Genomic DNA, 23540 nt, shown 5'->3' with positions numbered 1-23540 from the left:
AATAGGTGGCAACTGTCAAATAGAACACATCTGCATATGACATTCCTTACCTTTTTCGTTTGAAACTTTTACTTCTGGACCTGGAAAGCAATCATAGCAGCAAAATGCCTTCCCTTCTTTTTTAGCTCTTCTATAACCTGAACTGCATCTATCATTACATATGGAAATGGGACATATCTGTTAGTAAGTGATAAAGTAGTTTTTATACAATCCAAACATAAGTGGTGGAGCTTTTATTTCATAATTATTTCTCTGCAGTGAAGGAATCGATTGATACTGACATATGGAAATAATATGAATTCTTGAGTGTACATCGTATTTATGTGGTGAACTTCCCTATAACTGGAATCCTTCACCCACATTAAGAATGGAAGAGACAAAATAGACATTATGACAGTGTCACTTGAATTCTGTACATTTGTCTTCAGCATTCTAACATCCACTTCAAAATCAGGAGACAATGTGACTTTTTGAACATTGAGGAACTATTCAATATATCCCAAAATGAGGCAGGATGATGGTTCTTCTACTCATAAGTCCCTTAACTTTGTCAGGATTCCTGGTTCCCCAACAGAGAAAATGGCTTTTTCAGAGCACCAGGGGTAGTTCCCCTGTTCACTCTTTTTCCCAGAGTGAATTCAATAGTCAATATCTATGATTGCCTAATATCAATCACCACAAGGAACATCAAGGAAAAAATCTAGGAAAAACATCTAGAAAAAAATCTAGAAAAAATTATGTAAGGCAGCTGCTGAACACGTGTTTGCAAATATTCAACTGCACACAAAGAAGAAAGCACAAGATACAGCAAAGTACAGGTTATTATTTCTTTACTTTCTCTTCCTTATTAGCTGTTCCCTATTGTTCAGCTCAGGCCTCAGAATGATTATGTAACATTTGGGGGAAAAGATGCAGCCCAGCAACCCAACACCAGAGGCTAAGATGGAGAAGATCTCCACAGCTACCATATATTTTCCCTTGGTGCTCAGATAGGAGGGAATAAAGGACAGCCAAACACTGCAGAAGACCAACAGGCTGAAAGTGATAAACTTGGCTTCGTTGAAACTGTCTGGTAACTTCCTGGCGAGGAAAGCCACAGCAAAACTTACAATTGCCAGGCAGCTCATGTAGATGAGGACACAGTAAAACATGGTCACAGACCCTTCATTACATTCTAGTATAATTTCTTCTGTTATTGAGTGCATGTCCACATCTGGGTATGGGGGAGAGGTTGCCAGCCACACAGTACATATGCCTACTTGAACAATGGAGCAGGAAAGGAGAATGGAGTGGCCTAGTCCTTTCCCCACCCATTTCCTCATCCTGGATTCTGGTTTCGTAGCGATGAAGGCCAAAACCACCGTGAAGGTTTTTGCCAGGACAGAAGAAACAGCGGTTGAGAAGATGATGCCAAAAGCTGTTTGTCGGAGGAGGCACGTCACCTTCTCAGGTCGGCCAATGAAGAGCAATGCACACAGGAAGCAGAGCAGGAGAGAGATGAGGAGAGTGTAGGTGAGGTTTCGGTTGTTTGCAATGACAATGGGTGTGTCATGGTGTTTTATAAATGTACCTAGTACCAGAGCTGTGATCAGGGAAAGGAAAAGAGAGAAGAAGGCTAAACTGATGCCCAAAGGTTCTTGATAAGACAAGAAGCTGATATCCTTGGGCAGACATGCATCCCGGTTCTTGCTTGGATATTCTTTGTCTGGGCATTTATTACAGTCATTCATATCTGGGGAAAAAAAAAGGAAATGACCTTTAGTTCATATCACGTCAGCTTCCTGAAATGTTGACTATCTGTCTGAGAAGAAAAGAGCTCTGTTCACATTAAAACACATGTTTAATACTGTCTGATGCTCTGTAACGTGGTATTGTTGCATTTAACTGGTTCAGAGATATTGGTCTGTAAATTGCAGAGCCAGGGCCATTCCTCCTCATGATTTTAGAATGTATCTTTACACTAGCCTGGGTAAGTAAAAGGAATGGAAAACCCCTTCTAGATTTGATTTGAAACACATACCATCCGACTACTCTCAATGCATAGTCATTCTCATTAGAGTAACATATTTAGGCTATCTGAAGGGCAATGATCACAAAGAAGCAGGATCTCACACACAGTAGATCATCTCCTGTTTTGAAAATTAAGTCAGCCGTCCTTACAGCAGCTTTCAATGCTAAGTACTGAGTCTGGATCTATTTAACTATTTATTTCTCTTACCATCCTGGTTTGCAATCTTCCCCTCAGCACATGGGATGCAATCGTAGCAACAAGGCGGCTGTCCCTCCTTCACTTTCTTGCTGGATCCTGGAAGACATCTCTCAGTACAGAGAGAAAGAGGCCGAGTCTATTCCATAAATGAAAGAACAGAAGGATAAGCAAGAGAACAATGAGTTTGGAATCCTTTATGTTGTTGGTCCTTTCTCTGTGTTATTAAGCTGACACAACGTTCCAGTAATATGTAATGGCTATACAAAGAGCCATTTCTTCTTTTCTTATTATTAATATTAATGTGTGAAATTATGTGATGTTCCCTCTATATTGCTCTAGGATGTGCAGTGCCCCATCTGTTAAGCAAACATTGCTCTGTCCATTACAGTACACTTTGAAGTTACTCTAGTTTCCCTGTTTATTTTGTTATAATTGTTACTTTTAAGTATTTTGTCCACTTGGTACACAGCTCTAGAACTGATTTTGGTGCCAGTGGGTACATCTATTCTTGAACATGTCCTGGGGAAGTGTTCCAAATCCACTTTGTAGCTTCATGGTCTCTGAGCACGTATACCCTCTTGTGCTGGGGAAATGTACACAGAGGCTCCATTTGACTGGAAGAAAACCTGCCCTTCTGTATCAACGCCCTTTCAAAGAAAAACTGGTATTTGACCCTATGACCCACATTCAGATGATGAATTGTGTGATGCAAAAACCACATTTGCATGGATGCTCTTGTAGTCGGGTCTGTGAATGGTTGGGATTAGGGTGAGATAATCTAGTTTTTGTTATAGTGGTACCTTGGGTTAAGAACTTAATTCGTTCTGTAGGTCCGTTCTTAACCCAAAATTGTTCTTAACCACTTTAGCTAATGGGGCCTCCCACTGCTGTCGCGCCGCTGCTGCACGATTTCTGTTCTCACACTGAAGCACAGTTCTTTACCTAAGGTACTATTTCTGGGTTAGCAAAGTCTGTAACATGAAGCATCTATAACCCAAGGTACCACTGTATTTTAATTTGAACTAGGATCCCCTAAGGCATATTTCCACTGTTAGCTTTGCTTAACTGTTTTTTGTAGTAAAAGGGTTCTTCTGTTTTGCAACCTCCTTAATAAAATATTTGCCTTTAATCCTTGTGTGTCTTCTAGCTGTAAGATTTTGGCTCCTAATCTGGTACCTCATTGCTTTGGTCATAAACCACTCCTCAACTTGTGGCTCAAAAAACAGTGAGTAGACCTGCAGGTGGATAATGATTGCTTATTCAATACTGAATCTCTTTTGAATTAGCAAACAATGCAACCCTACCTGGTTAAACCAGCTGTGCCATGTGATGGCATCTTCATCAAGGAGTAATGATTGGTCTGGAGGAGCTTGTGGATCTATCCTCCCAACTCTCACTCGGCGCAAACTTTGGTTGGCAAATATAATGCAATTGATAATATCCAAGCTAGATGCTGCCTCTCCATTCTGGTTGATGAAGACCACATCTCCTGCAGTATTGTTAAATGAGATGTTTCTCAGAAAGTGATGGAGCTAGATTGAAAGCAGAAAAGAAAGGGGTTTAGAAAAGACTGCAGTCTAATGCAGGGAGGAGCATTTTTTCTCTCTGGAAAGAACCTACAACAAATGGTGGGGGTGATTTAGTCAATTGTCAGTGGATTCAGGCCCAAGCATGGAGAGAGAGAGCCAATTTTCTTTCACACACAGGCATCTCTCTCAGTCTTCCTTACAATCCTTCTTTCTCTGATTGTCCACAAATTAAATATGTTTAAGCAGCAAGATCTCTCACTCACTCTCCGTCACTCCCTCCCTGAGCATCTCAGAAGATACGGCAGTGGTTTGTGACCACAGGCTCTAAGAAAGGAATTGGTTGATATTGGATAGAGGGAATGCTGAACATCTCCCTAGACCAGTGTTTCCCAACCTTTTTTGGGCAAAGGCACACTTGTTTCATGAAAAAAATCTCGAGGCACACCACCATGCCAGATGGGGAAAGGTCACTTTTTACTTATGTAAAAAAAAAATAAAAAAATAGTAACAGCATAGAAGGTAGAGAAGGTAGGACTCGAACCAGTGGATTCACGTTACAATAAAGATTTTGACTAAACATGGGAAAGAACTTTTTGCTGGTAAGGGCTTTTCAACAGGGGAATGGTCTCCCTCGGGAGGTTTTTCCCTTCTTGGAGGTTTTTAAGCAGAGGTGGGATGTCTGTCTGCCATGGCTGAGATTCCTGCACTGCAGGGGTTGTACAGTACTGGATAGCCCTGGGGATCCCTTCCAACTCTACGATTCTATTAGGATCCCTTTTATAAAAGAGAGAACTTTAATGGCACGGCCATTATTTATTTCGGCTTCTCCCAACGGGGCCACGAAGGATCAGAAAAGCTGAAGAAGAGACCCTTCCTCAGAGGAGGCGGGAGACCACCGGACCCGCCGAGGAGGGGAATCCAGCCGCCTTTCCCTCCAGAGCTTCGCCTTTTGCCCCGGCCAAGTTGCGCCGAGGGCGCCTTGCGGGCTCTGCGTGGCTTCAGGCGGAGCCTAGGAGCCACTTCCCAGCCTGGAGGGCAGGCTGTGCGCGGACCCCGCCACTCTCGGGGCGCGACCCAGACCCGGCTGCCTTCCACGGCCAGCAGAGGTAGGCCGCCAGCTTCTAACCCGGCGGAACTGGGGCGTCCCGGATGCAGCGCCGCGCTCCCCGCTCCTCCCGCCCCGCCCCCTTCTCCCGGGTGCCCCCTCCCTCCTTTGTACTCCGGAGCCCCGCCTCCCCCTCTGCCCCAGCTCGCCTATTGGCTCATGCAGCCGCCACTCAGGTGGGGGCCCGCTTTGGCCCCGCTCCCCGGCCGCCGAGAGAGAGTGGGAGTGTGCGGGGCTGGGCTGGGCGGCCGGGCGTCTCCTTCCCTGCGCTGCTTCGGCCGCGTCTGCAGCCGCCGCGGGACCAGGCGGGAGGCCAGTCATGCCCAGACACTGCCAGCCGCCCGGAAGGAGCCGTCGCTTCGCCGGGCAGCGCCTGCCTGCGCGCCCCTCGCTCTCTGCGCTGAGGATGGCGGGGGCGCCGGGCGCAAGGCAGCGCCGGGGCTGCTGGGCAAGCGGCAGATGCTGATGCAGTTTGGGGAATTCCTGTCACAGGGAGCAAGGCAGAAGCGGATGACGGGGCACGTTCCCCGGGGGAGCGGGGCCAGAGGATTAGCCCGACTCGCCCGCCTCCCTCCCACGGCACACTAGGCAACGTCCGGCGGCACACTAGTGTGCCGCGGAACACCGGTTGGGAAACACTGCCCTAGACCATTCCACTGCTTCCTGTCTATGAATGGCATGGGATCTCATTGGGTTGCAAAGCTTCCATCATAACAAATGCTTTCTCCTCAAGCATGGGGCAGTAACTGCCCAAAGAAGGACACAACCATCATTCCTCTTCCCTATAGATTCTATAGCCATTTGCAAGCAGAACAATATATGGGGAAATCATCTAGGATACCATCATATCAGTGCCACCTCCTACTCTGTCTGCAGATTATAAATTCAGTTCTGGGTTCTTGTTCCACATACACTAGTGCAAAAGCTTGAACTCTGAGAGGAAAGAGCAAGCTGATAGGATTTTGGGAACCCTAAAGTGTCAGGAAGTAGCAGGGCTTTGCCAGTTGTGGATGTTCAGCCTTTACCTGCCAAAATGGTTGATTCAGATTCTTCCCTCTCCCTCCATACGCCATTCCTCTGTGCCTGAGTCTGGATGTGAACATGGCATGTAAAGCATGGGCCATGGCATAGACAGCACTGTGGATGTTGTAACTGTGGCCTGTCATGCTCATTTCAAAAAGAGATCCGGGAAGGTCCCCCAGCTTCTCCTCTCCAGTGCAAATATTCCCCTCTGTCTTCTCTGCAGTGATATCTGGGAATACACATTCAAAGGCCTGTTGCCAGAATTCCCTGATAAAACCGTCCTCATATGTGCTGGAAGGGTTTCTGTGCACAACATACCGATGAAATCCTGGTGGTTTTCTAAAGTGAACATCAAAGGCTATAAGGCCACTGAATATTCCTGCATCCCAGTACCTTTGAAAGACGAATGTAGCAAACTCAACCTGGGTTGTTGTTATCCATACTTTACTTTTTACATTCTTTGTCTTGTCATCATGTTTTGATATGTATGAAAGCACCATAAAAGTTGCCATGGAGTAAGATTCTCCAGAGGCAACCACTACGTTAGCTTTGCTGATCAAAATTTTCTGGCTTATTGTTGCACCCTGTTGTAGCATGTCAGCAACTTCAGTAAGAAAACTAAATTTGGGGATTCTTTCTATGAATTCAAAGCAGACACCACTCTTGGTAAACATTGGGGAAATGGTTTGCACAAATCTTTCTCCATTGTCATTGTCTGTTGCAACGACTCCAATCCACGTCCACCTGAAATGCAGAAGCAAAGAGAGAATTCCCTCATACTGAAGGGCTTCTGAGGGTGCCATCTGGTAGAAGGGAAGCCCTGGGATTTTATCATTCATCACTGGAGCAGAGCCATAAATGAGCTAAAAAGTAAATGGAGGAAGAGAAGAGACAAAGTAATATTTGCAGAGTTCTTTCAAACTACAGTGGTACCTTGGGTTACAGATGCTTTAGGTTAGAGACGCTTCAGGTTACAGACTCTGCGAACCCAGAAATATTACCTCAGGTTAAGAAATTTGCTTCAGCATAAGAACAGAAATTGCGCGGCAGCAGCGGGAGGCCCCATTAGCTAAAGTGGTACCTCAGGTTAAGAGCAGTTTCAGGTTAAGAATGGACCTCCAGAACGAATTAAATTCTTAACCTGAGGTACCACAGTATTCATATACATTATGTGGTGAATCCTGTCAGTCAGACATGCCCTTTGCCACCCACCAGGGGTTGCATGCCCTTTCTCATTTATACAAAAGACACACATGCAGATGGGCTCAAAATTGAGGCCATCTCTCATTCCTGCTTGTTAAACATTTGTTCTGTTGACTACAGAGGGGCATTTTCCCTATTATATTCTTTAAAAATATATATATATTCCCAATTTGGCAGGGTTAAACTGAACAGAGGGACACACGATGTCCTAAACAAAGGATTGCCTAACACTGTGTTAGACATTATTTACTGCAGCCACTTCAGAACTGCCACTTGGTTCAGATACACATTTCTTCTCTGGAGCTTCTTTTGTCTTCACAAAGCACATGCCCCAACACACAGCAGAACTGCCATTTCTGCCTTTTCTTCTTCAAGACTTCTCAGACTTCATCTGTGAACATTTATTTCACTTCGGAACCAGCTGCTCAATACTATTGCTGTTCTCCTGCACAACTGGACAGTATCTGCAATTTGCCATAACTCCAGAGTGTGTTTAATTTGAAAGCCCCCCCGCCAAATATTCACATATTGGGTGTGGTGTTGTGAAGACAAATAATTATTGTACTTGGAAATACTTGTGAATTTTAATCCTATTACCAATTCCCCCGCTTCCCCTGCAACTCAATTTAGATACCCTTCTCATCAAGCAGGAAATGCTGCAAATACAAAAATGGCTGGTGAGGGTGGTGTGCATGGTTCTGTCCCCAATTTCATCCTCACCCTGTACTGGTGATACACTCTGAACTGGTGCTGTAATGATTGGAATAAAAATAACATTCTCGGCAATACATTCATCTTAATAACAGCAATACGACCCAGCAAGGAAAGCTTCAAATTCGTCCAGATTTCTAGATCTTTTTTCACCTCTGACCAGCATTTCTCATAGTTGTCTTTAAATAAGTTCACATTCTTAGATGTCATGTTAACCCCCAAGTATTTTACCTTCTTTACTAATGTTAAATCTGCCTCTTTCTGAAACCTCTCTTTCTCTATCGGCGTCAAGTTTTTCTCCAAAACCTTAGTTTTAAGTTTATTCAGTTTAAAACCTGCCACTTGACCAAAATCCTGAATCACTTCCAGGGCCCTCTTAGTACTAGATATCGGCTCCTGTAATGTCAAAACGAGATCATCTGCAAAAGCTTTAAGCTTGTATTGTTTAACTCCGACCTGGACACCTTGAATCAATTGGTCCCTTCTAATCATATTTAGCAAAACCTCCAGGACCGAGATGAAAAGCAGTGGGGAAATTGGGCACCCTTGTCGTGTCCCTTTCTCAATTTTAAACTCTTCTGTAACCACATTATTTACTTTTAATCCAATCATTGCAAATCATTGATAAGATGGACTGTTTCAAGAGGTGGCAAAGAGATATAACCAGATTTGTCTGGCAGGGCAAAAAGCCCAGAATAAAATTTAAGATTCTTACTGATGCTAAAGACAGAGGGGGGTTTGCCCTGCCAGACTTTAAACTTTATTATGAGTCAGCAGCTTTTTGCTGGCTGAAGGAATGGCTACTTCTTGAGAACACAGACGTTTTGGACCTTGAAGGGCATGATAATATATTTGGGTGGCATGCATACTTATGGTACGGCAAGGTGAAAGCACATAAGGCATTTAAAAACCATATTGTCAGGAAAGCTTTGTTTAATGTCTGGATAAGGTACAAAGACTTTTTGGAGAGCAAAACTCCAAGGTGGCTATCACCTATGGAAGCAAAAGCTTTGAAAAAACTCAACATGGAGGCTAAATGGCCAAAATATTGGGAAATTCTAGAACAGGAAGGTGACAAATTGAAATTGCAGAGTTATGATAAACTTAAAGAGAAGGTGCGAGACTGGTTACACTACTTTCAAATAAGAGAAGCTTACAATCTGGATAAAAAGATTGGTTTTCAGGTGGAAAAATCAAAGTTAAAAACAGAATTGTTAGAACCCAATGCTAAGATACTTTCAAGAATGTACAATTTGCTGTTGAAATGGAATACTGAGGAAGAAACGGTAAAATCTGCAATGATTAAATGGGCACAAGATATAGGACATAACATCATGTTGGCTGACTGGGAGAAGTTATGGACCACCGGAATTAAATTTACGGCATGTAATGCCTTAAGAGAGAATATTATGAAAATGATGTATAGGTGGTACATGACCCCAGTCAAGCTTTCAAAAATATATCACTATGGAAAGGGAGAGGTTCCAGAATGAAACAGGGTTGACAGTGGTTAAGAAGGTAAAATACTTGGGGATTAATATGACATCTAAGAATGTGAATCTGTTCAAAGACAATTATGAGAAATGCTGGACAGAAGTTAAAAAGGAACTAGAAATATGGTCAAATTTGAAGCTTTCCTTGTTAGGCCGAATTGCAGTTATTAAGATGAATGTATTGCCTAGAATGTTATTTTTATTTCAAGCATTGCAAATTCTTGACAAGATGGACTGTTTCAAGAGGTGGCAGAAAGACATTACAAAATTTGTCTAGCAGGGCAAAAAACTCAGAATAAAGTTTAAAATTTTAACGGATGCAAAGGACAGAGGGGGATTTGCCCTGCCGGACCTAAAACTGTATTATGAATCAGCAGCTTTTTGCTGGATGAAAGCGTGGCTGCTCCTCAAGAACACAGATATGTTGGACTTGGAAGGTTTCAATAATGTATTTGGATGGCATGCATATTTATGGTATGATAAGGTTAAAGCGCATAAAGCTTTTAAAAATCACATTGTGAGGAAAGCATTATATAATGTCTGGATTAGATATAAAGATTTGTTGGAAAATAAAACCCCTAGATGGGTGTCACCAGTGGAGGCCAAAGCAGTGAAGAAACTCAATATGGAGGTCGGATGGCCGAAGTATTGGGAAATTTTAGAACAGGATGGAGATAAGTTTAAACTACAAAGTCAGGAGAAATTGAAACACAAAGTAGAAAATTGGTTCCAATATCGCCAAATAATGGAATTTTTTAAACAGGACAGGAAAATCGGTTTCCAAGTGGAAAAATCAAAATTAGAAACCGAACTGCTAGAACCCAATACTAAGAATTTATCTAGAATGTATAACTTGTTGTTGAAGTGGAATACACAGGATGAAACAGTCAAATCGGCTATGATCAAGTGGGCACAGGATGTTGGACATAACATTATGTCAGCTGACTGGGAATGGTTATGGAACACCGGCATTAAATTTACGGCATGTAATGCCTTAAAGGAAAACATCATGAAAATGGTGTATAGGTGGTACATTACCCCAGTCAAGCTGGCAAAAATTTATCATTTGCCCGACAACAAATGTTGGAAGTGTAAGGAGACTGAAGGTACCTTCTACCACCTTTGGTGGACATGCCCGAAGATTAAGGCCTTCTGGGAAATGATCTATAATGAAATGAAAAAGGTACTCAAATGTACCTTTCCTAAAAAACCAGAGGCCTTTCTCCTGGGCATTGTCGGCCAATTGGTGACAAAGAAGGATAGAACTTTTTTCATGTATGCTACAACAGCAGCAAGAATACTCATCGCAAAGTATTGGAAGACGCAAGATTTACCCACTCTGGAAGAATGGCAGATGAAAGTGATGGACTATATGACATTGGCCGAGATGACAGGCAGAATCCGTGACCAACGAAAAGAGACGGTGGAAGAAGAATGGAGAAAATTTAAAAGCTATCTTAAGGACTACTATAAACTTAATGAATGTTAAAATGTTGTGGTTTTCAGAAACAAAGGGGTACAGGGATACAAGGTTAGAATATAAAAGAGGACTAACATGATAGAGATTGGAAAGTAACAATTGGGAGTTGCTAGTTGAATTATGGACATTGGGATGCAGAGAGGGGGGGTATGGGGAAGTCCAAGAAAAGAGGTTTACGAAAATAGGTTTGAAACTATACGTGTATGTTTGTCATTTTAAGTGTTTGTTTGTCTTTCTTAAAAAATTTGTAAAACCAATTAAAATTTTATAAAAAAAAATAATATATAATGTCTGGATTAGATATAAAGATTTGTTGGAAAATAAAACCCCAAGGTGGCTGTCACCAATGGAGGCAAAAGCCGTGAAAAAACTTAACATGGAGGCCAAATGGCCAAAATATTGGGAAATTTTGGAACAAGAGGGAGATAAATTGAAACTACAGAGTTATGAGAGATTGAAGTCTAAAGTACGAGACTGGCTCCATTACTATCAGATAATGGAGGCTTATAAACAGGACAGGAAAATTGGCTTCCAGGTGGAGAAATCAAAACTAGAAACAGAACTGTTAGAACCCAATGCTAAGAATTTGTCAAGAATGTATAACTTGTTGCTGAAATGGAATACACAAGATGAAACAGTTAAATCAGCTATGATTAAGTGGGCACAGGACATTGGTCATAACATTATGTTTGCTGACTGGAAACAGTTGTGGACCACCGGTATAAAATTTACGGCATGTAATGCCTTAAAGGAAAATATTATGAAAATGATCTATAGGTGGTACATGACCCCAGTCAAGCTAGCAAAAAATCTACCATTTGCCTGATAATAAGTGTTGGAAATGTAAAGAAACTGAAGGTACTTTTTATCACCTTTCTCTTGGGCATTGTCGGCCAATTGGTGTCAAAGAAAGACAGATTTTTTTTTATGTATGCTACAACAGCAGCAAGAATACTTATCGCAAAGTATTGGAAGACACAAGATCTACCCACTCTGGAAGAATGGCAGATAAAGGTGATAGACTACATGGGACTGGCTGAAATGACTGGCAGAATCCGTGACCAGGGGAAAGAGACGGCGGATGAAGATTGGAAGAAATTTAAAATTTATCTTAAGAAACATTGTAAAATTAATGAATGCTAAAATGTTGAGGGTTGAGAAATATGGGGATTATGGCTGTAGAAGATTAAGTAAAAGGGAAAAAAAAAACAAGGTGAAAATTAGATAAATTTAAGGGTGAGGATTTGCTGAAACAAATTTGAAAATTGGGATGCAGAAAGGGAAGGTATGGGGAAGTCGCTGAAGTAAGGTTTAAGAAAAAAGGATCTGAAATTATACATGTTTGTTTATGTGTTTGTTTGTTTGTATTGTTTTGTGTTTATATAAATTGTGAAAAACCAATAAAAATTTTCACAAAAACATATCACTTGCCCGATAACAAATGTTGGAAATGTAAAGAAATTGAAGGTTCATTCTTTCACCTTTGGTGGACGTGCCCAAGGATTAAGGCTTTCTGGGAAATGATATATAATGAACTGAAAAAGGTATTTAAATATACTTTCCTCAAGAAACCAGAGGCCTTTCTCCTGGGCATTGTTGGCCAATTGGTGTTAAAGAAGGATAGAATTTTCTTTATGTACACTCAGCGGTGTAGCGTGAGTTGTCAGCACCCGGGGCAACGCAAGTAATTTGCGCCCCCTAATCCGGGGCAAGGCAAGTAATTTGCGCCCCCCCCCAACCCCTAACCTGCGAGTTGCCGCTGGCGCTGCCGCCCAAACGACGCCGCTTGCCTGGAGGAGGAGGGGGGCAGAGAGGCGAGGAAAATGCAACGGCCCAGCAGCTGCAGCAGCAGCGGCGGAGGCGGGGCTGTGAGGCGGGGCTGCCTGGCGCGTCCTCCGCGGCGAGCACTGAGAGCCGCTGCCTGCCGGGCGCCTTCAGCCCGGACGCGCGCACAGCTCGTCGGTTCCGCGAGACATGCGGCTCCGCTACAGCCTGCGCCCGAGGCTCTTCGGCGACTCCGGAGGCAGCGAGCGCGCCCCCCCAGATGTTGCGCCCGGTGCGGCCAGCCCCCCTGGCACCCCCTACGCTACGCCACTGTGTACGCTACAGCAGCAGCAAGAATTCTCATCTCAAAGCATTGGAAGACACAAGATCTACCCACCTTGGAAGAATGGCAGATGCAACTAATAGACTATATGGAGATGGCAGAAATGACTGGCAGAATCCGAGACCAGGGAGAAGAGTCGGTGGAAGAAGATTGGAGGAAATTTAAAATTTATTTGCAGAAACATTGTAAAATTTTTGAATGTTGATGACATTGAAATGAATTGAAGGGGCTCTAGCAACAAGGTAAAAAGTATAAGGGGACTAATAACAGATAAACTAATAGATCAGGAATCTGCTGAACTAAATTCAAAAGGGATACAATAATGGGAGACATGAGGAAGTCAGGAAAATAAGTCAATTTAAAGTGGAGTGATTAAGAAAGAGAGAAATTTTGTTTTGTTTTTTCTATAGGTGTTTTTTCTTTTTGTGTTTAATGTTTGTATTTTTGTATTTTGTATTTTTGTGTTTTTGTATTTTGTATTTGTTTTGCATTTGCCTTTTGTGTTTTCTGAACTTTTCTATTGTTAAAACCTAATAAAATATTATTTAAAAAAAATGAACTGGTGCTGTAAATTCAGCCTTATTCTCTATGCAAGCTAAGAGAGGTATCGTACATGGGTGTCTTACCTGTGGAATCTTATAGATATCCAAAACTGTTGCCACATAAAAGGAGATTTCAGAATCAAGTCCCCCAATGACCCCAGCCAGATTATTTTCAACATCACATATATAGTTTGGGACAAATTTCTCCACCATGGATAAAAGCAGCAGTGTGGCAAGATATGTGCTCCTTGCACTGATATAGCTGTCATATAAGTTAAAGCCCAAGGTAATGTTGGGTAGGATGTGAGGGTCTTCATTGATCTCACTGACTGCAAATGCCAAGGCCACGATGTGCTGGTAAAGCTTAGGCACCACCCTAGGATGAGATTTGCAAACAGTATCAGTAGGAACAGATATGACAAACAATAGTTAATCCTATTGAGTTCAGTGGAGTTAACTCCCTGTCCATTCCACTGCTGAACAGTTCTTATAATCAGCAAGTTCTTCCTCATGTTTACACAGAATCTTCTTTCTTGCAACTGGAATCCATTGGTTCTCGTACTACCCTCTGGAGCAAGAGAAAACAAGCTTGCTCCATCTTCCTGGTGACAGCCCTTGAGATATTTGAAAATGGCTATCCTATATCCCCTCAGTCTCCTATTTTCATAGCTAAACATACCAAACCCCCTCAACTTTTCCTCATAAGGTTTGGCTTCCAGACCCTTGATCATATGTGTCAACTTCTTCTGCACATGTTGTAGCTTGTCAGTATTCGTCTTAAATAGTGCTGCACACAACTGAACACAATACATCAGGTGTGTTCTGCGCAGCGCAGAAAAGATCTCTTCTGTGGGATTTTTTTTTATCGGGGTACTATGCTTCTGTTGATGCAGACTTTTCACACATAGCACTGGCAAACCAGGTGTTCCCCATCTTATATTTGTACAGCTGGTTTTTCCTGCCTAAGTGCAGAACCTGACATTTCTCCCTACTGAAATTCAATTTGTTAGTTTTGCCTCAGTTAAGGCCTGCTAAGGCCAATGGTATCTATTCCAGGGGTTGCTTATTTGGTGCCCATAGGAACATTGGAACCCCTGGGGTCTTTCCTGAAGTCTTATCCTGACATTTACAATCTGAAGTCTTTTCACATTTACAAAATGTCTGAGCTTTCTCCTGCAATGACCCCTTCCTTATTCATGACGCAGAGACAGTGGTTGTAATTCACATGATTCTATACTTCATATTACAGTGGTACCTCGGGTTACATAAGCTTCAGGAAACATACGCTTCAGGTCACAGACTCCGCTAACCAAGAAATAGTACCTCGGGTTAAGAATTTTGCTTCAAGATGAGAACAGAAATCATGCTCTGGCGGTGCGGAGGCAGCAAGCTGCCCCATTAGCTAAAGTGGTGCTTCAAGTTAAGAACAGTTTCAGGTTAAAAACGGAACTCCAGAACAAATTAAGTACTTAACCCGAGGTACCACTGTATATGCCGTCATTGTGAAACAAACTTTACCTAAGATCAGGAAATGAAACAATAAGAGCAATCAGTTTCTGTAAAAAAAAATTTAATTCATTCTCACTAACACTCCTGCTCAGATAAAGTCTATCAAAATTGGTTGTTCAAAAGGGCGAATATATATATATATATATATTTCAATACATTCAATACATTTATATTCATTTCCTTATTGAGAAATGGGAACTATAAGTATTCTCTTAATTCAGAAGACATTCCAACGTATTTTTACTTCAGCGCATGTCCCACTGAAATCAAAAGTGGTTATCCCTAGGTAAATGGGTAGAAGTTTGCATTCATTATGCTGAGGTCACAACTCTAGGTTTGATCATTCTTCTGCTGTAATGAATGAATGGCTTAGTTCTTACACAAGCTCTTCAGGCAGCGCTGGTGGGGGTTCCTCAGTGAATGTTGCTGCAGAGGAGATGAAGCCACCATGGAGAACAATACCACCAATGAAGAACTCTCCTGGCTGATGGTACGTTTGAAGTGGACGGTGTGGACTTTGAAGCCTGCATTTTCCTATGTGAGCCTGACATGCATTGTAAGAAATCAGTTTCAGCAGCAACACCACTAAAACCACCATCCATGCAAGGGCAACTGTTTCTTCTACACAGAAACCATGATTTCTCTGGCAATAGTATAATCAGCTTCTCCAAGATAAAAATTGTCTCATTTGAATGGTAGTTAAGTTTCCTAAGAGGATGCAATCTGGGTGTATCCCAGACACTATTTAAGTAATTCTGGTTAAGTTGCTGTATCCTTTGTGTTATGTTGCCAGTTGCCAGTGAAAACCCAGAGCAATTTTTTTTGAGGAGCAGCAGATTTAATTATAGCTCTGTTAATAACCAAGGAGGAATGTAGGTATTCAGAGCTAGGAATTCCCTGTGGAACTGCTGAAGGAAATGTGTTTGTCACATATTCAGGACTGTTATTTTTAATTTCCTTTCATTAGATAATAAGGGGCCAGTGGTGTATTGGTAAAGTTAGAAGTTAGAAGTTCATCACAGAAGACCTTGGAACCAATGGAGATCCCAAAATGTAGTATGGTGTAGTCAAAATGAGCAGACCTGGTTTCACACCAGCCATGTGGCATGACTGCAACCCTACACATAGTAGTTACTTGGAACTACGCTTCCATGGTTTTTAAATCACTTGTAAAATATGATGACTTTTACAACAATATCTTTAGTAGTCTGAAATGCAATCCTTAGCTTTTAATTCATAATTTAAAATATTTGTACAGAAGTGTTCCTTTTTAAACTTTAGTATGAGGGGGGAAAGAACATCAAATTCAGAGAAGAATGAACTTGGAAGGGTGGCTCTGCTATGGTTCATGCCCACATAGCTGCCTGTGTTCCTTGTTGATATCAGAGTACTTTGTCAGGGGAAAGTCCAGTGAGACCAGCTACATGGGCTGCTCTATTGGATTTGGGGAACAGTTTTGTCAAATAGACTTGTTCATGCTTTAATTCTTTCTTATGATAAGCTGTCTCCTGCTGTTTAACTCTGGCCTCAGCAAAATGATATAACATTTTGGGGGAAAGATGCAGCCCAGTAACCCAAAACTATAGGCCAAAATAGAAAATATCTCCACAGCCGCCATGTACTTTCCCTTGTTACTCAGGTAGGTAGGAACAAAGGACAGCCACACACTGCAAAAGACCAACATGCTGAAGGTAATGAACTTGACTGCATTAAAACTGTCTGGTAACTTCCTAGCTAGGAAAGCCACAGTGAAACTGACAATGGCTATCATTCCCATGAAGTCTAGGACACAGTAGAACATGGTGACTGATCTTTCATTACATTGCAGTACAATTTCTTTAGTCACTGAGTGGTTGTCTAAATCAGGGAGTGGGGGAGCAACTATCAGCCAGACACTACAAATCATCATTTGAATGAGGAAGCTGAAAAAACAATGAAGATGCCCAGATTTCCCGCCACCCATCTCCTCATTCTGGACCCTGGCTTGGTAGCCATGAAAGCTAGAACTATCGGGCAACTTCCTAGGTAGGAAAGCCAAAGTTAAGCTGGCAATGGCCAGGAAACCCATGAAGCTCAAAACAGAGTAAAACATGGTACTTCATTGCATTCTAGTACAATTTATTCAGTGATTGAGTGCATGTCAACATCTGGCAATGGAGGACAGGTTGCCAGCCACACAGTAATAAAAACAGTCTGAACAAGGATGCTGGAAAAAAACGATAAAGGTTGCCAGTTGTTTTCCCACCCATCTCCTCATACTAGAGCCTGGTTTGATAGATGTGAAAGCTAGAACTACAATTATGGTTTTGTCTAATAGACAGGAAACTACCACTGAGAAGACTGCACCAAAAGTAGTTTGTCGTAGGAGACATGTCACTTTATCTGGTTTGCCAATGAATAGCAAAGCACAAAGAAGGAGAGGAGGAGAGAGGACAGGAGAACATCAGTGAGGTTCTGATTATTGGCTTTGACTATGGGAGTGTCCTGGTGCTTGAAGAATATTCCAAGACCCGAAGTTGTGATTAAAGAAAATAAAACGGCAGATGTGCTCAAAATGATCCCCAGGGGTTTGCTGTAAGTCAGGAAGGTTGTGTATTTTGGGAGGCATCCATCCTGGCCAATGTTTGGATAATGATTATCTGAACACTGAAAACAATCATCCATGTCTGAAATCAAATATGAAAAATAGATATAATATATTTAAGTATGACTTTCTGTTCCTAAATGAGGGTAGTGAACTTGAAATATCAAAAGTTAATTTTGCAGTAAGAATAATAGGAAATTCTACATATTGAGCATAATCTGAGCTCAATAGCGTCAAGGGCCTTTCTCATGGGTTCCAAGCAAATCCAGAAATATAAACAAATCAAAACCATCCTGCTAGCGGCTGAAGGTGTCAGAGGCCTCTGTGTCTATTGATTTGTGTCTTTAGGGGTGGAGCTTGCAGAGTCTTTTTTTCCAACTGATCCAACCCACTGGTAGTCTTATCCTCTATGGATTCATCTGATATTCTGTTCAGCCACCCAAGTTACCTCATGTGAAGTATGTGGAAGAGAGCCCTGGATCGTTTGACCATTTTATTAGATCTTTTTTTGCCTCTTTTGAAAAGTACACAAGACTCTGTTTAAAGTTTAAAGAATGAATAACTTTTACTTCGTATACGTGCAGTTGCAGAATATTATGTTCAATGCAGGTAGGTGATAGTTAAATTGCTAATACGTTTTACATAGATTAAACTGTTATAGATTGACTAACTCTCAGGCAGACAGCAGCAAAACACAACAAACCTGCTGCTCTAACTGTTAAGACTGTTGAACTAACTGCCATAACTGCCACATAATATATGACATCCGAGAGTTCTACTGTTCTTTCTATTAACCCTTTGCACATGTGAATGTTAGAGCAATTAGTTTAAGCATTTAAAATGCTGATGGGAGCCACCCCTTTATTAAATAGGTGGCAACTGTCAAATAGAACACATCTACATATGATATTCCTTATCTTTTTGGTTTGGAATCTTTCCTTCTGGACATGGAAAGCAATCATAGCAGCAAAATGTCTTCCCTTAGTTTTTAGGTCTTCTATAACCTGAACTGCAGTGATCATTACATATGGAAATGGGATATATCTGTTAGTAAGTGATAAAGTAGTTTTTATACAATCCAAACATAAGTTGTGGAGCTTTTATTTCATAATTATTTCTCTACAGTGAAGGAATGGATTGATACTGTCATATGGAAATAATATGAATTCTTGAGTGTACATCATATTTATGTGGTGAACTTCCCTATAACTGGAATCCTTCACCCACATTAAGAAAGGAAGAGACAAAATAGACATTATGACAGTGTCCCTTGAATTCTGTACATTTGTCTTCAGCATTCTAACATCCACTTCAAAATCAGGAGACAATGTGACTTTTTGAACATTGAGGAATTATTCAATATATCCCAAAATGAGGCAGGATGATGGTTCTTCTACTCATAAGTCCCTTAACTTTGTCAGGATTCCTGGGAGCTGACAGCTTCTTGGTTCCCCAACACAGAAAATGGCTTTTTCAGAGCATCAGGGGTTAATCCGCTGTTCACTCTTTTTTCCAGAGTGAATTCAATAGTCAATATCTATGACTGCCTAACATCAATCACCACAAGGAATATCTAGAAAAAACATCTAGGAAAAAAATATGTAAGGCAGCAGCTGAACACGTGTTCAACTGCACACAAAGAAAGCACAAGATACAGCAAAGTACAGGTTACTATTTCTTTACTTTTTCTTCCTTATTAGCTGTTCCCTATTGTTCAGCTCAGGCCTCAGAATGATTATGTAACATTTGGGGGAAAAGATGCAGCCCAGCAACCCAACACCGGAGGCTAAGATGGAGAAGATCTCCACAGCTACCATATATTTTCCCTTGGTGCTCAGATAGGAGGGAATAAAGGACAGCCAAACACTGCAGAAGACCAACATGCTGAAAGTGATAAACTTGGCTTCATTGAAACTGTCTGGTAACTTCCTGGCGAGGAAAGCCACAGCAAAACTTACAATTGCCAGGCAGCTCATGTAGATGAGGACACAATAAAACATTGTTACAGACCCTTCATTACATTCTAGTATAATTTCTTCCATCACAGAGTGCATGTCCACATCTGGGTATGGGGGAGAGGTTGCCAGCCACACAGTACATATGCCTGCTTGAACAATGGAGCAGGAAAGGAGAATGGAGTGGCCTAGTCCTTTCCCCACCCATTTCCTCATCCTGGATTCTGGTTTTGTAGCCATGAAGGCCAAAACCACTGTGAAGGTTTTTGCCAGGACACAAGAAACAGCAGTTGAGAAGATGATGCCAAAAGCTGTTTGTCGGAGGAGGCACGTCACATTCTCAGGTCGGCCAATGAAGAGCAATGCACAAAGGAAGCAGAGCAGGAGGGAGATGAGGAGAGTGTAGGTGAGGTTTCGGTTGTTTGCAATGACAATGGGTGTGTCATGGTGTTTTATAAATGTACCTAGTACCAGAGCTGTGATCAAGGAAAGGGAAAGAGAGCAGCACACTAAACTGATGCCCAAAGGTTCTATGTAAGACAAGAAGCTGATATCCTTGGGTAGACATGCATCCCGGTTCTTGCTTGGATATTCTTTCTCAGGGCATTTATCACAGTCATTCATATCTGGAAAAAATAAGGAAATGACCTTTAGCTCATATCACCTTGTTGGGTCCGGTTGACTTTCTGTCTGAGAAGAAAAGAGCTCTGCTCAAATTAAATCACATGTCGATTACTGTCTAATGTGCTGCAATGTGGTATTGTTGAATTTAATTGGTTCAGAGCTATTTGGTGCCACAGCCCGAGCCAATGACAACTGAATGTTTATTCTCACAAGTCTGGGTGCAGCCTGTGTAAGTCAGAAGGAGTGCCAAGACCCCCTCTAGATATGATTTGAAACACATACCATCTGACTACTCTCAATGCATAGTCATTCTCATTAGAGTAACATATTTAGGCTATCTGAAGGGCAATGATCACAAAGAAGCAGGATCTCACACACAGTAGATCATCTCCTGTTTCGAAAATTAAGTCAGCCGTCCTTACAGCAGCTTTCAATGCTAAGTACTGAGTATGGATCTATTTAACTATTTATTTCTCTTACCATCCTGGTTTGCAATCTTCCCCTCAGCACATGGGATGCAATCGTAGCAACAAGGCGGCTGTCCCTCCTTCACTTTCTTGCTGGATCCTGGAAGACATCTCTCAGTACAGACAGAAAGAGGCTGAGTCTATTCCATAAATGAAAGAACAGAAGGATAAGCAAGAGAACAATGAGTTTGGAATCCTTTATGTTCTTGGTCCTTTCTCTGTGTTATTAAGCTGACACAGCATTCCAGTAATATGTAATGGCTATACAAAGAGCCATTTCTTCTTTTCTTATTATTAATATTAATGTGTGAAATTATGTGATGTTCCCTCTATATTGCTCTAGGATGTGCAGTGCCCCATCTGTTAAGCAAACATTGCTCTGTCCATTACAGTACACTTTGAAGTTACTCTGGTTTCCCTGTTTATTTTGTTATAATTGTTACTTTTAAGTATTTTGTCCACTTGGTACACAGCTCTAGAACTGATTTTGGTGCCAGTGGATACATCTATTCTTGGACCCATCTGATTCCTGGGGATGTGTTCCAAATCCACTTTGTAGCTCCATGGTCTCTGAGCATGTATACCCACTTGTGCTGGGGACATGCACCCAGAGGCTTCATTGACTGGAAGAAAACCTACCCTTCTATATCCACACCCTTTGAAAGAAAAACTGGTATTTGACCCAATGACCCACATTCAGATGATGAATTGTGTGATGCAAAAACCACATTTGCATGGAGATAATCTAGTTTTTGTTATAGTGGTACCTTGGGTTAAGAACTTAATTCGTTCTGGAAGTCCGTTCTTAACCCAAAACTGTTCTTAACCTGAAGCACCACTTTAGCTAATGGGGCCTCCCACTGCTCTCACGCCGCTGCTGCGCGATTTCTATTCTAATTCTGAAGCAAAGTTCTTAACCTAAGGTACTATTTCTGGGTTAGCAAAGTCTGTAACCTGAAGTGTCTGTAACCCAAGGTACCACTGTATTTCAATTTGAATTAGGATCCCCTAAGGCATATTTACACTGTTAGCGTTGCTTAACTGTATTTTGTAGTAAAAGGGTTCTTCTGTTTTGTAACCTCCTTAATAAAATATTTGCCTTTAAGCCATGTGTGTCTTTTAGCTGTAAGATTTTGGCTCTTAATCTGGTACCTCATTGCTTTGGTCATAAACCACTCCTCAACTTGTGGCTCAAAAAAACAGTGAGTAAACCTGCAGGTGGATAATGATTGCTTATTGAATACTGAATCTCTTTTGAATTAGCAAACAATGCAACCCTACCTGGTTAAACCAACTGTGCCATGTGATGGCATCTTCATCAAGGAGTAATGATTGGTCTGGAGGAGCTTGTGGATCTATCTTCCCAACTCTCACCCGGTGCAAACTTTGGTTGGTGAATATAATCCAATTCACAATATCTAAGCTTGATGCTGCCTCTCCATTCTGGTTGATGAAGACCACATCTCCTGCAGTATTGTTAAATGAGATGCTTCTCAGAAAGTGGTGGAGCTAGATTGAAAGCAGAAAAGAAAGGGGTTTAGAAAAGACTGAAGTCTAATGCAGGGGAGGAGCATTTTTTCTCTCTGGAAAGAACCTACAACAAATGGTGGGGGTGATTTAGTCAATTGTCAGTGGATACAGGCCCAAGCATATATGGGGAAATCATCTAGGATACCATCATATCAGTGTACCTCCTACTCTGTCTGCAGATTATAAATTCAGTTCTGGGTTCTTGTTCCACATACACTAGTGCAAATGCTAGAACTCTGAGAGGAAAGAGCAAGCTGATAGGATTTTGGGAACCCAAAAAGTGACAGGAAGTAGCAGGGCTTTGCCAGTTGTGGAAGTTCAGCCTTTACCTGCCAAAATGGTTGATTCGGATTCTTCCCTCTCCCTCCATATGCAATTCCTTTGTGTCTGAGTCTGGATGTGGACATGGCATGTAAAGCATGGGCCATGGCGTAGACAGCACTGTGGATGCTGTAACTGTGGCCTGTCATGCTCATTTCAAAAAGGGATCCAGGAAGGTTCTCCAGCTTCTCTTCTCCAGTGCAAATACTCCCCTCTGCCTTGTCTGCAGTGTTTTCTGGGAATACACATTCAAAGGCCTGTTGCCAGAATTCCCCAATAAAATCGTCCCCATCTGTGCTGGAAGGGTTTATGTGCACAACATACTGATGAAATCCTGGTGGGTTTCTGAAGTGAATTTCAAAGGATATAGCACCATTGAATATTCCTGCCTCCCAGTACCTTTGAAAGACAAATGTAGCAAACTCAACCTGGGCTGTTGTTATCCATACTTTACTTTTTACATTCTTGGTCTTGTCATCATGTTTTGATATGTGTGAAAGCACCATAAAAGTTGCCATGGAGTAAGATTCTCCAGAGGCAACCACTACGTTAGCTTTGCTGATGAAAATTTTCTGGCTTATTGTTGCACCCTGTTGTAGCATGTCAGCAACTTCAGTAAGAAAACTAAATTTGGGGATTCTTTCTATGAATTCAAAGCAGACACCACTCTTGGTAAACATTGGGGAAATAGTTTGCACAAATCTTTCTCCATTGTCATTGTCTGTTGCAATGACTCCAATCCACGTCCACCTGAAATGCAGAAGCAAAGAGAGAATTCCCTCATACTGAAGGGCTTCTGAGGGTGCCATCTGGTAGAAGGGAAGCCCTGGGCTTTTATCATTCATCACTGGAGCAGAGCCATAAATGAGCTGAAGAGGGAATGGAGGAAGAGAAGAGACAAAGTAATATTTGCAGAGTTCTTTCAAACTACAGTGGTACCTCGGGTTACAGATGCTTTAGGTTAGAGACGCTTCAGGTTACAGACTCTGCGAACCCAGAAATAGTTCCTCAGGTTAAGAAATTTGCTTCAGGATAAGAACAGAAATTGCGCGGCAGCAGCGGGAGGCCCCATTAGCTAAAGTGGTACCTCAGGTTAAGAACAGTTTCAGGTTAAGAATGGACCTCCTGAACGAATTAAGTTCTTAACC

At 41.8% G+C, this 23540-nt stretch overlaps 2 protein-coding genes across 2 annotated transcripts; both read right to left on the bottom strand.

The window, feature by feature from the left end:
• Positions 1-258: 258 nt before the first annotated feature.
• Positions 259-18472, bottom strand: LOC310691383 (vomeronasal type-2 receptor 26-like). Its single transcript, XM_083471160.1, has 5 exons — positions 18413-18472; positions 5869-6729; positions 3514-3741; positions 2219-2345; positions 259-1732 (listed from the first exon to the last, which is right to left on the bottom strand). Exons 1-5 carry the CDS (start codon positions 18455-18457, stop codon positions 831-833), a joined length of 2163 nt encoding a protein of 720 aa, XP_083327286.1. The 5' UTR covers positions 18458-18472; the 3' UTR covers positions 259-830.
• A 676-nt stretch (positions 18473-19148) lies between these two features.
• On the bottom strand, positions 19149-23261 carry LOC310691382 (vomeronasal type-2 receptor 26-like). The gene is made up of 4 exons (XM_083471159.1): positions 22401-23261; positions 21823-22050; positions 20555-20681; positions 19149-20076 (listed from the first exon to the last, which is right to left on the bottom strand). The coding sequence occupies exons 1-4, from the start codon at positions 23235-23237 to the stop codon at positions 19175-19177; spliced, it is 2094 nt and encodes a 697-aa protein (XP_083327285.1). The 5' UTR covers positions 23238-23261; the 3' UTR covers positions 19149-19174.
• Positions 23262-23540: the final 279 nt, after the last annotated feature.

Source organism: Podarcis liolepis, assembly GCF_965112155.1.
Source record: "Podarcis liolepis genome assembly, chromosome: 13".
NCBI lineage: Eukaryota > Metazoa > Chordata > Lepidosauria > Squamata > Lacertidae > Podarcis > Podarcis liolepis.
Note: the sequence above shows the minus strand (reverse complement) of the source record. Positions and strands in the feature narration are given on the sequence as shown.

Coding starts and splice junctions, on each gene's coding strand:
- LOC310691383 (XM_083471160.1), bottom strand. CDS start 18,457: ATGATTGCTTTCCATGTCCAGAAGGAAAGATTCCAAACCAAAAAG. Junction 3,742..5,868: donor TGAATCAACCATTTTGGCAG/GTAAAGGCTGAA, acceptor CTTTCAATCTAG/CTCCATCACTTTCTGAGAAA. Junction 2,346..3,513: donor GGCACAGCTGGTTTAACCAG/GTAGGGTTGCAT, acceptor TTTATGGAATAG/ACTCGGCCTCTTTCTCTCTG.
- LOC310691382 (XM_083471159.1), bottom strand. CDS start 23,237: ATGAATGATAAAAGCCCAGGGCTTCCCTTCTACCAGATGGCACCCTCA. Junction 22,051..22,400: donor CGAATCAACCATTTTGGCAG/GTAAAGGCTGAA, acceptor CTTTCAATCTAG/CTCCACCACTTTCTGAGAAG. Junction 20,077..20,554: donor GAAGATTGCAAACCAGGATG/GTAAGAGAAATA, acceptor TATTTTTTCCAG/ATATGAATGACTGTGATAAA.